Source organism: Oncorhynchus masou, chromosome 2 (genome assembly GCF_036934945.1).
Source record: "Oncorhynchus masou masou isolate Uvic2021 chromosome 2, UVic_Omas_1.1, whole genome shotgun sequence".
NCBI lineage: Eukaryota > Metazoa > Chordata > Actinopteri > Salmoniformes > Salmonidae > Oncorhynchus > Oncorhynchus masou.
This window is the reverse complement of record NC_088213.1, coordinates 43,429,620-43,444,143: the sequence shown is the minus strand read 5'-3', so window position 1 is coordinate 43,444,143 and position 14,524 is coordinate 43,429,620. Positions and strand designations below refer to the sequence as shown.

General features: G+C 40.8%; 1 protein-coding gene across 1 annotated transcript in view; it reads left to right on the top strand.

Moving 5' to 3' along the window:
* Window positions 1-14,524, top strand: part of LOC135505302 (activating molecule in BECN1-regulated autophagy protein 1-like) — a 104,679-nt gene that overhangs the window by 65,986 nt on the left and 24,169 nt on the right. The window contains exons 12-14 of the mRNA XM_064924560.1: window positions 6,107-6,295; window positions 8,593-8,747; window positions 14,344-14,483. Coding sequence (XP_064780632.1) covers window positions 6,107-6,295; window positions 8,593-8,747; window positions 14,344-14,483 — 484 coding nt within the window. The remainder of the gene's footprint in view (window positions 1-6,106; window positions 6,296-8,592; window positions 8,748-14,343; window positions 14,484-14,524) is intronic.

The window sequence follows — 14,524 nt, the reverse complement described above, 5'->3', positions numbered from 1 at the left end:
GTCTTTACTCTGTTTTGGAGAAAGAATCCCCTCTCAGCGGTCACACTGGAAGCGGGGATAATCAACTAAATCTTTGCCAATTTAGCTCAGTCTGGGTACACTTAGCTGAAGTCCCTTATGGGAACCTCACATTTTTTGCGTAAATAGAAATACTAATTTCCAAGCAGGTTGTGGCTTTATTAGCCTATTGTCACGTTCTGACCTTAATTTCCTTTGTTTTGTCTTTATTTAGTATGGTCAGGGCGTGAGTTGGGGTGGGCAGTCTGTTTGTTTTTCTATGTTTGGTTTCTGTTTCGGCCTAGTATGGTTCTCAATCAGAGGCAGGTGTCGTTAGTTGTCTCTGATTGAGAATCATACTTAGGTAGCCTGGGTTTCACTGTTGGTTTGTGGGTGTTTGGTTCCGTGGCAGTCGCCACACGGTACTGTTTCAGTTTCTTCACGTTTCTTTTGTTATTTTTGTATTCAGTGTTCAGTGCTTTCTTTGATTAAAGTTATGGACACTTACAACGCTGCATCTTGGTCCGATCCTTACTCCTCTTCAGACGAAGAGGAGATCTGCCGTTACACCTATGAGGTATATTTGCATTTGAAGTTGGAGCACATCGAGTAGTATTTCCATCAATTAATAAAAAGCATTATTTTAAAATGTATTTTATTTCTTCCGTCCAGCAACACATGTATTTATCGTCTTTTAATTTATTTTATCGTCTTTTAATTTATTTTATCGGCCAAAAGACGGCATTTACCGGCTAACAGTAACCCTGCCGAGACAATACCAGTATCGCAGCACTCTATAGTATCTTGGCAAGGAAAAAAACACTAAGCGAATTTAACTTCTTTAGGAAAACAGCCCTAATGTTGTCATTGAGTCATTTTACAAAGCTATTAGGACACTATTTTACATACAGCAAGGTTTTTAAAGGACCAAAGAGTTTGGTCTGCTTTGTGTTTTCATTTTTTCCCTTGAAAAAAACATTGCAATACTGCTAACGTCACAGACCGAGTTCACATGCTAACAAGTATTTTCACTCTTGGAGAGTAATTGGTGGTTTCAAGCAGATTGCATAAGTGTGGAACCGTGCCGATATCGTGAAACATTTTCAAAGGCCCCACTCTCTCTTCTCTTGCTAAATTGAATTGGTTGTTGGAACAGTGCATTCACATCAATAGCACTCGTAGAAAGCTAGCCACACATATTCTTACAAAAAGTGTAAAACCAATGTGTCCTCAGATGTCTTGTAGAGTGGTTGGGGCATGGAGGAAGTGGGATAGTAATCTCCCAAGGAAGGGATTACATTGCCCATCCTCCTATTTAGTTCATTTCTCCTATTAGTGACATTTCGGATGGAAGAGGTGGCACGTTTCTTCACTGTTACAGCTTAGGTGCCTAATTTTATTCCAGTGCCATTTCTATCAGAAAGTCGGTACCAAACATACTTTTCATGCAGTGTTATAACTTTTGTTGTTTTCACTTTAAATATGCCTGGTACTTTTTGACCTTGCTTGCCTAGACGTATTTGTTATGTGACACACATTGTCTGCTGTCTTTTGCAAATCCAACCCGTGTATATACAGTTGAAGTCGGAAGTTTACGTACACTTAAGTTGGAGTCATTAAAACTCGTTTTTCAACCACCCCACAAATTTCTTGTTAACAAACTATAGTTTTAGCAAGTCGACTAGCACATCTACTTTGTGCATGACACAAGTAATTCTTCCAACAATTGTTTACAGACAGATTATTTCACTTTTCAACCCACTGGATCAAAATTCCAGTGGGTGAAAACATACACTAAGTTGACTGTGCCTTTAACCTCTTGAACCTCTGGGGGCAGTATTTCATTTTTGGATGAAAAACGTTCCCGTTTTAAACAAGATATTTTGTCAGGAAAAGATGCTCGACTATGCATATAATTGACAGCTTTGAAAAGAAAACACTCTGGCGTTTCCAAAACTGCAAAGATATTATCTGTGAGTGCCACAGAACTGATGCTACAGGCGAAACCAAGATGAAATTTCAAACAGGAAATGCCCCAGATTTTGAATGTGCTGTGTTCCAATGTCTCCTTATATGGCTGTGAATGGGCAAGGAATGAGCCTACACTTTCTGTCGTTTCCCCAAGGTGTCTGCAGCATTGTGACGTATTTGTAGGCATATCATTGGAATATTGACCATAAGAGACTACATTTACCAGGTGTCAGCCTTGTGTCCTCCGTCGAAATTATTGCGTAATCTCCAGCTGCATGCACATTTCCATTTGGTTCAGAAGAGAAAGGCAACTGCCACGAATGATTTACCATCGAATAGATATGTGAAAAACACCTTGAGGATTGATTCTAAACAACGTTTGCCATGTTTCTGTCGATATTATGGAGTTAATGACTGAATTTTCGGGTTTCTTTCTTAGCCAAACGTGATGAACAAAACGGAGCGATTTCTCCTACACAAATAAATAAATTTATTTCATTTCATTTGCGATTTTCAAAAATAGTTAACGTTATGGTAATGAGCTTGAGGCTATAATTATGGTAATGAGCTTGAGGCTATAATTACGCTCCCGGATACGGGATTGCTCGTCACAAGAAGTTAAACAGCTTGGAACATTCCAGAAAATGAGGTCATGGCTTGAGAAGCTTCTGATGGGCTAATTGACATCATTTGAGTCAATTGAAGGTGTACCTGTGGATGTATTTCAAGGCCTACCTTCAAACTCATTGCCTCTTTGCTTGACATCATGGGAAAATCCAAAGAAATCAGCCAAGACCTCAAAAAACAATTGTAGACCTCCACAAGTCTGGTTCATCCTTGGGAGCAATTTCCAAATGCCTGAAGGTACCACGTTCATCTGTACAAACAATAGTACCCAAGTATAAACACCATGGGACCACGCAGCCATCATACCGCTCAGGAAGGAGACGCGTTCTTTCTCCTAGAGATGAAAGTTCTTTGGTGCGAAAAGTGCAAATCAATCCCAGAACAACAGCAAAGGACCTTGTGAAGATGCTGGAGGAAATGGATACAAAAGTATCTATATCCGCAGTAAAAACGAGTCCTATATCGACCACCTGAAAGGCCGCTCAGCAAGGAAGAAGCCACTGCTCCAAAACCGCCATAAAAAAACAGACTACTTTTTGCAACTGCACAATGGGGACAAAGATTATACTTTGTCCCCATTGTGACAACATGAGGAAGGAAAGGAGGCCTACAAACCTGACTCAGTTACACCAGTTCTGTCAGGGGGAATGGGGCCAGAATTCACCCAACTTATTGTGGGCAGCTTGTGGAAGGCTACCCAAAAATGTTTGACCCATGTTAAACAATTTGTGTTTATGTATGTAAACTTCTGACCCACTGGGAATGTGATGAAAGAAATAAAAGCTGAAATAAATCATTCTCTCTACTGTTATTCTGACATTTCACATTCCTAAAATAAAGTGGTGATCCTAACTGACCTAAAACAGGGAATTGTTACTAGGATTAATTGTCAGGAATTGTGAAAAACAGAGTTTGTATGTAAACTTCCGACTTCAACTGTATGCCTGCTGGTGGAGTAGAGATCACAAGCCAGCATCCTCAAAAGAAAACTAAACTGAATGGCCAGGAAGCTCCCATCTTCTCCTCCCAGAACTGTCCTGGATTAGGAAACATAAGGGTGGGGGCACAAAAGTTGCTTTCCTCTCATCCTGACTTAGTCAGAGCTTTGCACCATTACTGGCAGAATATCCCGCCTGTGAGTGGCTGAAGGGGAAAGCTAATTTGTAGTGCGAAAAACTGCCAAATAATGCTTGGAGAGAGGGTGAGGGAGCAAGAGGAAACTGGCAGAGGAGGGGCATCCTCTGTCCTCAACAAAAATGAGATTTTAAACAAACCTGTCTGGGAGCTAAGTAAGGAGAGGGTTTGAAATGGTATGGCCGTGCCGGATGAGCGATGTCGATTTGATCGATGACAGGATATAGCACAAGAGAGTGCCTTCAAAAGAAAAACCAGGTCAGCTATAATATTCACTAAGCCTAGAACAGTTTGTGAAACAATGCCACGGTTCCCTCACCAGACAAAGCCATCCGTCCTATGGATGTTTGCCACATCTCATCCCAGTAGCATAGTATAGATTGTTCTCTTAAAATGCAAATCACAGTATGTTTGGCAGCTAGCTGGGCCAATTTTATTGCTGAGAGGCTTTGAGGATTAATTTCGCAGTAAATAAATGTATTAGTTTAGCATTTGAATGTCAAGGTGTATTGCGTGACAATGAAAAGTATCCCTTTTCATTTTGACAATCCTCCACTTATCCCACATTCTGTGTATGAGACAAATAAACACATCTTACGCAAACACCAATCATTTTGATTATTGTTGCTTAAGATTGTTGTTTGTCAGAAAGGCCAGCCATTAATTTTAATTCGGCTACTTAACAGTAAGGGATAATGTAATAATGGTTTCTTGCTACAGTAATATGGTTACTCCACTTACATTAATGTATTTAGCTGTTGTTGATATTGTTGTTGCTAAAACAATTTCATGCTTGGGCAGTCTAAGTCATGGGAATTGTACTGCTTTTTGGCAGTATTTTTTGGGCAGTTGTTTTTGAAGTGGTTTTTAAATATAGCCTACATGTACTAATTTATAAGGAGCCACAGGAGATAACTGAAATCTAGAACCGTGTAGACAAATGTTATCTGGAGGCTAGTGAACTTTCTCAACATTTTAACTGACAACTGTGCTCAACTCTCTGTTACTCATACATTGCATACAATGTACCCTATACAAAGTGGATTTGTTTGTGAAAGGACAAATGGATGTACACAAGTTGCTGCTTCACTAGGCATGCATGGCATGCCCACTCTGTCCATTTAGCTGTGTTAGATGGATTGAGCTCATAAAGCTGTCACAGAGGAAAACACAGGGTCTGCCCCCAAGGCCCCAGCCCTACATTGCTAATACTTCACTGCTTTACTTAATTATCATGGCCCAGCTTGAATCTTCCCCACAAGCAGCTGTTATCACCCCATGTATGGGCCATACACTATGCACGCTGTCCACCCCTCCCTCACCAGCCATCACAATTGTCCTCACTGGACCCAAATAGACCACGGGTATTGGTTCCATGACAGGCATTCTTGGGCTAGGTTATTGGAAGGAGAGCTCTGCTCTTTCAACCAAGGTGTAGGCAGGGAATGATCAGCTAGAGGAACTGGAGCATGGTCTGCTAGCAGTTAACTGATTATATCCCTCTACTGTCTGCAGTATGTGACCCATTTATTCGCTTTGGCATAGCTTGCCATAAGGGCACCCTTTATTTGTAAAATAAACACTGTTTTATACTCTTATTTGGGACCCTTAGCTTTTAGGAAAGCTGTTTTTTTCTTGTTGATGTTGAATGGCTGATAGAATCTAAATTGCATGACATTGCCAATGTGCTGGTGGATAGTTTCCCCTCTAAAAATGGAATGCATTTTATTTAGCCTATTTCCATCAATCCATCAGGTTGTCAGTATAGTCATTAACAGTATTACTTCCCTTCTCCTTACAGTATCTCAACACTTGGAGGAGAGTTGCGCGTTCACATAGCCGCCGCTCTCAGCCTTCTTTGAGAAATGACTTAATCATGTTTTGGATCGTTGTCTCCTCTAGGGAGACGGTAAGGGATGATGCCAGGTGTTGGAATGCAACATTAAGATCAATACCAAAATAAATATTCAATGCCTTTTTCAAGTCTTCACTTTCGGTAAATATTTCTGAACAGACTGAAATTAGCATTTGTTTTCTTTGCAATGCTATCTGGAAGTTTATTGGAAATGGGAACTATTCTTTCTTTTTTTTTCTTTTTAAGCAATTTACTATGTCAACGCAATGTGAACTAGTTTAGGACTTACTTGAGTGTGAATAATATGACCAGTATTGTTAACAAACATTTATGATTGAATCGTAATATGATTGAATGCTAATGTCAACCTTTTCTTCTCATTGCATTCTCCCTTCCAACTTCAGAGACATTCACCTGTTTTTACAACATGACCTCTTTTGTATAGTTGATGTGCACCATACATGTACACAGCGGGAGATGTGTGAAACAACGCTCACATCTGTCTTGTCTCCTCCACCACAGCCTCGGTCAACGTGCTGGTGCAGAACTGCAAGATCTACAATGACGCCAGCTGTGACATCTCTGCAGACGGGCAGCTCCTGGCCGTGTTCATACCCAGCAGCCAGCGGGGCTTCCCAGACGAGGGCATCCTGGCTATCTACTCTCTGGCTCCTCACAACCTGGGAGAGATGCTCTACTCCAAGAGATTCGGCGAGTCGTTGTCTCTGTTGAGCGCGTGTGTCAAACTCATTCTACGAAGGGCCGGATTTTTTTTCTCCTCCCTTGTACTTGATTGAAATTGAAAGGAAAGAAGAAAAAAACAACCAGTAGACACTAGGCCCTTCACGGAATGAGTTTGACACCCCTGTTCTGAAGTAACACTGTGGCCCATAAATAGTCCATGAGCCAGGCCCCCAAAAGCAGGGGCCGGTATGTCTGACATGGAGGGAGATAGAAAGAGAGAAAGTAGCCAAACCGACTCGCACAAATTAGACAAACTTGTTGCTGTGATAGACAACCTATCACCTCATCTGGTAGTGTCTGCCTCGACTGCATCACATCTATTTGAAGAAGCTAGCTAGCTACACTAGCCAGTTAAATTAGCCAGTTAGCTACACTAGCCAGTTAAATTAGCCAGCTAGCTAGCTACACTAGCCAGTTAAATTAGCCAGCTAGCTAGCTAGCAAGGATCATTTATGCAATTTTGCTGCGATCCCCGTCCTTGTCTACAACAACTCCATATTAAACAACAGCCTACCTGTTGGTTAATCATTGTAGCCTGCCCCTTCTCATTTAGCCAATTTAATTATGTAATTCCATTTTGCATGGATTAGAAATCTCCCACTTTACTTTCTATGCATGGAGCCTCTGACTGTAGTGCTGCTTTGATTGACGACAGTAAGTTACACGCTTGAAAAGTGTGTAGCCTAGGCTACCGGAAGTTTTTTTTATGGGGCTCACTCATAAAAACTGTGAAACTTTTGTTTTATACAAATGTCCTGGTATATCCTTGTATGTTGCAATATCAGATATATAGTAAATGAATACACCCTCGCAGGTAATCGAAGACTAACGTCCGCTCGGATTTTCGAGTATTCAAATAACCGTGCCCATCCCAAGTAATTGGACCGCTATGTTTTTGGATTGTAACTTTGATGATAGAGGCACCAAATTACACACACAACTAGAAAAAAAAGTGTTTTAAAAAGATTTGTAGATACTGGGCCATCACAGAATTTCCAGATTAACTCCAGAGGCCTTTTTCCAATATGGCAGCCAAACAACTCAATTGGGTCTTATTGGACAATTTCACATGACCATACATGTATGGAATATAATTGTAGTAAGCCCCAAAATATCCCCCCTTTAAGGAGTGCTTCGAAATATTTGTTCTGTGCTGTCATATCAATCTTACAGATCTTTAAAGTCCAATTTTGAGCTCCCGAGTAGCGTTGTGGTCTAAGGCACTGCATCTCCGTGCTACTACAGACCCTGGTTCGTTTCCAGGCTGTATCACAACCGGCCGTGATTGGGAGTCCCATAGGGCGGCGCACAATTGGCCCAGTGTCGTCCGGATTAGGGTTTGGCCGGGGTAGGCCGTCATTGTAAATAAGAATTTGTTCTTAACGGACTTGCCTAGTTAAATAAAGGTCAAATAAACATTTTTTAAATATATATTTCAGCAGTATTGTGTACATTTTAATATATTAAAGAAGGCGTATTAAGCATGAAGATTGAAAAAGGCAAATTAAAGCTTTAATCTAAGCAACAGTTTTTTTGGTGGTAAGTAGATATGGGAATGTGGGAGGCCTAGCTTAGCCATAAATTCAAAACAAATGATTTAGAGCAGGTCTGGACCTAAAGTAGCTGTGAACACAGTAATTCACAGTTAATCTACTCTAGCGAGCAGTACAAACACTTACCAGTCATTAAGACTAGGCAATAGCTTAATCAAGTACACAAATATACCTTTTAGATTTTTATCAGGTGCAGGCTGCATTCAACAGAGAGGGACTCTCCATTTTGGATATAATCCAGATTCCTAACTGGATAATAATATCGGTTTCCAAATGGTTGCCTTTAATGAAAGAGGTTGTTTTACCGAATGTTTCTCAAGTGGGAACAAACATTCATCTGTCGTCAAAAAACATTAAAACTATTCATTAAGAAATACTTCACTGGTTTGTTAGGAAATGCAACATGACTTGCGTTAGCCTGCTTGTACAGTAGCAGGCATCTAAGGCATCAGAGAAGGCAGGACAGTTTAATTTAATGGTTCATGTTGTCTGTTATTTATAGCTGCTTAGTCAATAGAGACACCCAGAATGCAATCCCAATTATATATAAAGCAATTTACAGTATGGAGTGTTTCAGACAGAATGTAAATATTGTTTTTAGGCCCTCAAGTAAAACCATGACAAAAGGTGTTCAATATTTGCTTTAAGTTTATATGCCAAACCCATCCATGCTCAACATAAAGTAGCCTAATCATCTCTTTTTTTGTCTAGGTCCTAATGCCATTTCTGTCAGCCTGTCCCCAATGGGCCACTACGTGATGGTGGGCTTGGCCTCTCGCAGGATCCTGCTCCATCACAACACAGACCACATGGTAGCGCAAGTGTTACGCCTGCAGCAGCCCCATGGTGGAGAGACTTCCATGAGGGTGAGTTTGGCCAACGTTAACCCTTTGGAATTTCAGGAACAACAAGGTATTATATGCCATTTATTTGTGCTTTCATCAATGCATCTCGATTCAGGTTGATTTGCATTGAAATTAAAAATGCCAGCAAGAACCTAGACCCAAATCATCTGTAAGCATCTTCAGGGTGACAGTAACCAAATGAAACCTCCCACATCTGGAGGTAAAGAAGATTGTAAATGATGAGCTTCTTCTGGCTGGCAAAGAGTATGACTCTTTATAAATAGCTACTTTAACTCCATCATTTGAGGGCAATGAGAACAATAGATTCCCCCCCTCCATTATCTCTAACTAACTGAGCAGGTACGTGAGACAGACATTACAATTCAATGCAGCACAGTAGCTCAATAATACCCTCGCAGCTCCAGCCCTCTCACAATGGCCAGCCAGATTAGCAACCCCAAACAATCAAACCAGTGCTGGCAGAGTCTGCATTGACTCTACTTTAACTGGATTCTGAAGGTACCAAATAACTTTATTTCCAAACAAGATGGGGGTAGAAAATGGGCTTACAATCAGAGACTTTTCACAGGTGCTGGCTCTAGCCTTTTATATTCCAGCAGTGCAAAGTGAGCAAGTGTAATTGAGAAACTTATGTAGCTCGACCCCAAGTAGAATCATGGTTATGCACATCTCATTTAGTCTTTAATCGACCCCTTGATCTCTCATGGCCCTTTGGCTGACCACCTCTTTCAGAGGAACTTGTCTGCGGTTACAGTCTTGATGATCGTTGATCAACAGCACTGTGAAACAGCACCAGTAACTCTTCTAACTCCAAACTTCTCACATTGCCAGTGATGAAATTGTTGTGACATAAGTTTTCTAACTGAACAGTTACATGGTCTGAAAAGAGCCATAATTAGATAAATCTAATTGAACACATTTTGAATATTGTTTTTGTTTTTAAAGCTGCCACACGGCGCGTGAAAGCCCATCTCTAATTTGAAGTGAACTAAGAGGTGTTTCTCTCAAAGCGTTTGGTCTCACGTTAATAACTTGGCTCGGATCATCACATGATTGGCATTTATGTTATTACTCTTACATAATTTACACGTGGGAGAGGATATTAGAAATTTAATTGAAGCCTATTGGATGATAACTTCTTTATAACTAGGACAGAAGAATTTATAACTGACTTTTTCCGACATAACATAGGTACAGCCGATCCACTTATTGTATGGGACACTTTTAAATGTGCCTTCAGAGGCCATGCAATTCAGTACTCATCTCTAAAACAAAAGCAATTTAGGTCAAGAGTCCATATTAACAAAGAAAATGGAAGCACTAACAGTACAGATAGATAGCAATAAAAACTGTACCCTAGAGGGTCAGAATAAGAAATAGAGGAACTTAATCAAGATCAAGTGTAATATATTATACAAATAAAGCAAACTGGATGGAATATGGGAAAATGCACCAAGCAGAAGTAAAGTACTTTAAAGTAATATAAGGCAAGTACTTGAAACAATAGAACACCATGAAACATCTGGGAAACCAGGCCTGGTGTTCATAGCTGACTTTGATAAAGTACAACTGGAGTTTATATAAACTCAACAAAAAAAGAAACGTCCCTTTTTCAGGACCCTGTCTTTCAATGATAATTAGTAAAAATCCAAATAACTTCACAGATCTTCATTGTAAAGGGTTTCAAACACTGTTTCCCATGCTTGTTCAATGAACCATAAACAATTCATGAATATGCACCTGTGGAACGGTCGTTAAGATACGAACAGCTTACAGATGGTAGGCAATTAAGATCACAGTTATGAAAACTTAGGACACTAAAGAGGTCTTTCTACTGACTCTGAAAAACACCAAAAGAAAGATGCCTAGGGTCCCTGCTCATCTGTGTGAACGTGCCTTAGGCATGCTGCAAGGAAGCATGAGGACTGCAGACTCCAGGGCAATAAATTGCAATGTCCGTACTGTGAGACGCCTAAGACAGCGCTACAAGGAGACAGGGCGGACAGCTGATCGTCCTCGCAGTGGCAGACCACGTGTAACAACAGCTGCACAGGATCGGTACATCCGAACATCACACCTGCGGGACAGGTACAGGATTGCAACAACTGCCCGAGTTACACCAGGAACGCACAATCCCAACATCAGTGCTCAGACTGTCTGCAATAGGCTGAGAGAGGCTGGACTGAGAGCTGTTGTAAGGCAGGTTCTCACCAGACATCACCGGCAACAACGTCTCCTATGGGCACAAACCCACCGTCGCTGGACCAGACAGGACTGGCAAAAAGTGCTCTTCACTGACGAGTCACGGTTTTGTCTCACCAGGGGTAATGGTCGGATTCACATTTATCATCGAAGGAATGAGCGTTACACCGAGGCCTGTACTCTGGAGAAGGATCGATTGTGAGGTGGAGGGTCCGTCATGGTCTGGGGCGGTGTGTCACAGCATCATCGTACTGAGCATGTTGTCATTGCAGGCAATCTCAATGCTGTGCATAACAGGGAAGACATCCTCCTCCCTCATGTCGTAACCTTCCTGCAGGCTCATCCTGACATGACCCTCCGGCATGACAATGCCACCAGCCATACTGCTTGTTCTGTGTGCGATTTCCTGCAAGACAGGAATGTCAGTGTTCTACCATGGCCAACAAAGAGCCCAGATCTCAATCCCATTGAGCACGTCTGGGACCTGTTGGATCGGAGGGTGAGGGCTAGGGCCATTCTCCCCAGAAATGTCTGGGAACTTGCAGGTGCCTTGGTGGAAGAGTGGGGTAACATCTCACAGCAAGAACTGGCAAATCCGGTGCAATCAATGAGAAGGAGATGCACTGCAGTACTTAATGCAGCTGGTGGCCACACCAGATACTGTCTGTTACTTTTGATTTTCGACCCCCCCTTTGTTCAGGGACACATTATTCCATTTCTGTTAGTCATATGTCTGTGGAACTTGTTCAGTTAGTCTCAGTTGTTGAATATTGTTATGTTCATACAAATATTTACACGTTAAGTTTGCTGAAAATAAATGCAGTTGACAGTGAGAGGAGTTTATGAATGACTGGAATATTTAAATTTTGAAGAATCTTTTATTGGTTAAAATCATGTATAGTAGCCCTTTGTGTAAAATAGTAAATAATGGCTACTTCTCAAAGTCTTAAACTGTCTAAAGGAGTAAAACAAACTGTCCACTATCGGCATATCTATTTATTATTGTCATTGAAATGTTAGCTGTTAAAATCAGATCCAACAATAATATTAAGGGGTTAGAAATCCAGGGCTTAAAAACAAAAGTGTCATTGTACGCTGATGATTCTTTTCTTTTCAGCCTCATAGAGGATCTAGATACTTTTTCTATCCTCTCTTGATTAAAACCAAATTATGAGTGTTGGATCACAAATAAATACAACATTTACATTACCGTGTAGTTTACCAATGAAATGGTCTGATGGTGATGTGGACATACTCGGTATTCATATGCAGAAAGAAAGAAATGATCTCACTCCGATGAATGTTAATAGAAAGTTAGCAAAAATAGATAAGATCTTGCTACCGTGGAAAGGGAAATACCTGTCTATTTGTGGAAAAATCACCCTGATTATCTCTTTCGTCATATCCCAGTTGACCTATTTGCTTATGGTCTAGCCTACACCTAGCGACCTGTTTTTTTTTTTAAATATATTTCCTCTGTCCAGTTCCTGTGTTCTTTTGCCCATCTTAATCTTTTCTTTTTATTGGCCAGTCTGAGATTTGGCTTTTTCTTTGCAACTCTGCCTAGAAGGCCAGCATCCCGGAGTCGCCTCTTCACTATTGACATTGAGACTGGTGTTTTGCGGGTACTATATATTGAAGCTGCCAGTTGCGGTGACAGGTGTCTGTTTCTCAAACTATGAAGGGAGTACGAGATCTTCAGTTTCTCGTTCAACGCTGGGGTTTCTTTGGTCATTTTTTCAACAAAAAAATCTGTCCATTAAAATAACATCAAATTGATCAGAAATACAGTGTAGACATTGTTATTGTTGTAAATGACTATTGTAGCTGGAAACGGCAGATTTTCCATGGAATATCTATATAGGTGTACAGAGGCCCATAATCAGCAACCATCACTCCTGTGCTCCAATTGCATGTTGTGTTAGCTAATCGAAGTTTATCATTTTAAAAGTCTAATTGATAATTTGAAAACCCTTTTGCAATTATGTTAGCACAGCTGAAAACTGTTGTTTTAATTAAAGAAGAAATAAAACTGCCCTTCAGACTAGGTGAGAATCTGGAGCATCAACATTTGTGGGTTCGATTACAGGCTCAAAATGGCCAGAAACAAAGACCTTTCTTCTGAAACTCATCAGTCTATTCTTGTTCTGAGAAATGAAGGCTATGCGAGAAATTGCTAAGAAACTGAAGATCTCGTACAACGCTGTGTACTACTCCCTTCACAGAACAGCGTCAACTGGCTCTAACCAGAATAGAAAGAGGAGTGGGAGGCCCCGGTGCATAACTGAGCAAGAGGACATGTACATTAGAGTGTCTAGTTTGAGATATGGCTTTTTCTTTGCAACTCTGCCTAGAAGGCCAGCACCCCAGAGTTGCCTCTCCACCGTTGACATTGAGACTGGTCAAGCTACAATTGTCATTTACAACATTAACAATGTCTACACTATATGTCTGATCAATTTGATTTGATTTTAATGGACAAAAAATAAAGACATTTCTAAGTGACCCCAAACGTTTGAATGGTAGTATATGTAACTTGTTCTTTTTTGTTCAAAATTGAAATTATGACTCTTACATATCATAGCAAAAGGGGACCGTGTTAGATGTGTTCTGAATTTCTACGTTGAATATTTTGCATTCCCTGCGAGCACAACTGACACACCTCCCAAGTTATGGCAGCGTAGACAGTCCGAGGTTCTCTGAGCTGACAGCTGTTATGCAAATCCCCAATTATTCTGTCTTGCTCCTACGTTTGAAGATGAATGAAACAGCCTTTCCCCCTCTCCTTTGTTATTTCTCCATATTTTGTCTGAGTGGTGTAAAATTTATGTAGATGTGGACAGACAGGTATATGTGGTCATTCGTCTTTGCTTCAAAAGGTTAGAGGCAGACAACGCAGAGGCAGGAAGTAGTACCCGTGTCTGTCACCTGATATGGTTGTCATAGCAGCAGTTTTGGCTAGTCATATTGAGAATTAATGTGACAAGCTCTTAAATGAGCACTCCAACAACGTCCCTCCTGAACTTGATTCAATTGAGGGAACAGCCAACCGCTAAGGAGCGGCTCTACTTCAGCAGACAGACTAAAGTTCTAGTATTGTTCTGCTATTCCCACACTAGTAACAGATTATGTCTCAGGTTCTGAATCATCGGGTTAATTGATAACCATTATATTAACATGAAATTAATTAATATGCGATAGCATGCTAATCTAATGTGAAAAATAAAGCTCATTAGAAGATGGTGCTAATGCAATAAAATGACTCTTAAAACACATTTTTTATTTTTTATATATTTTTTTAAAGATGTTGGGGTTGTATCATATTGGGAAAATAGTGATGCTCTTTGCTGTGGCTGTAATTGATTTATTTCCATATGTTCCCTATTCCCTCCAGAGAATGTTTGATGTGGTGTACCCCTTGGCCGCTGATCAGCGGAGACACGTCAGCATCAACTCGGCCCGCTGGCTCCCAGAACCTGGCCTGGGTCTTGCCTACGGTACCAACAAGGGAGACCTAGTCATCTGCAGACCTGTGTGAGTCTGCACTACACACTCTTTGTATAGTACCTCAGTTT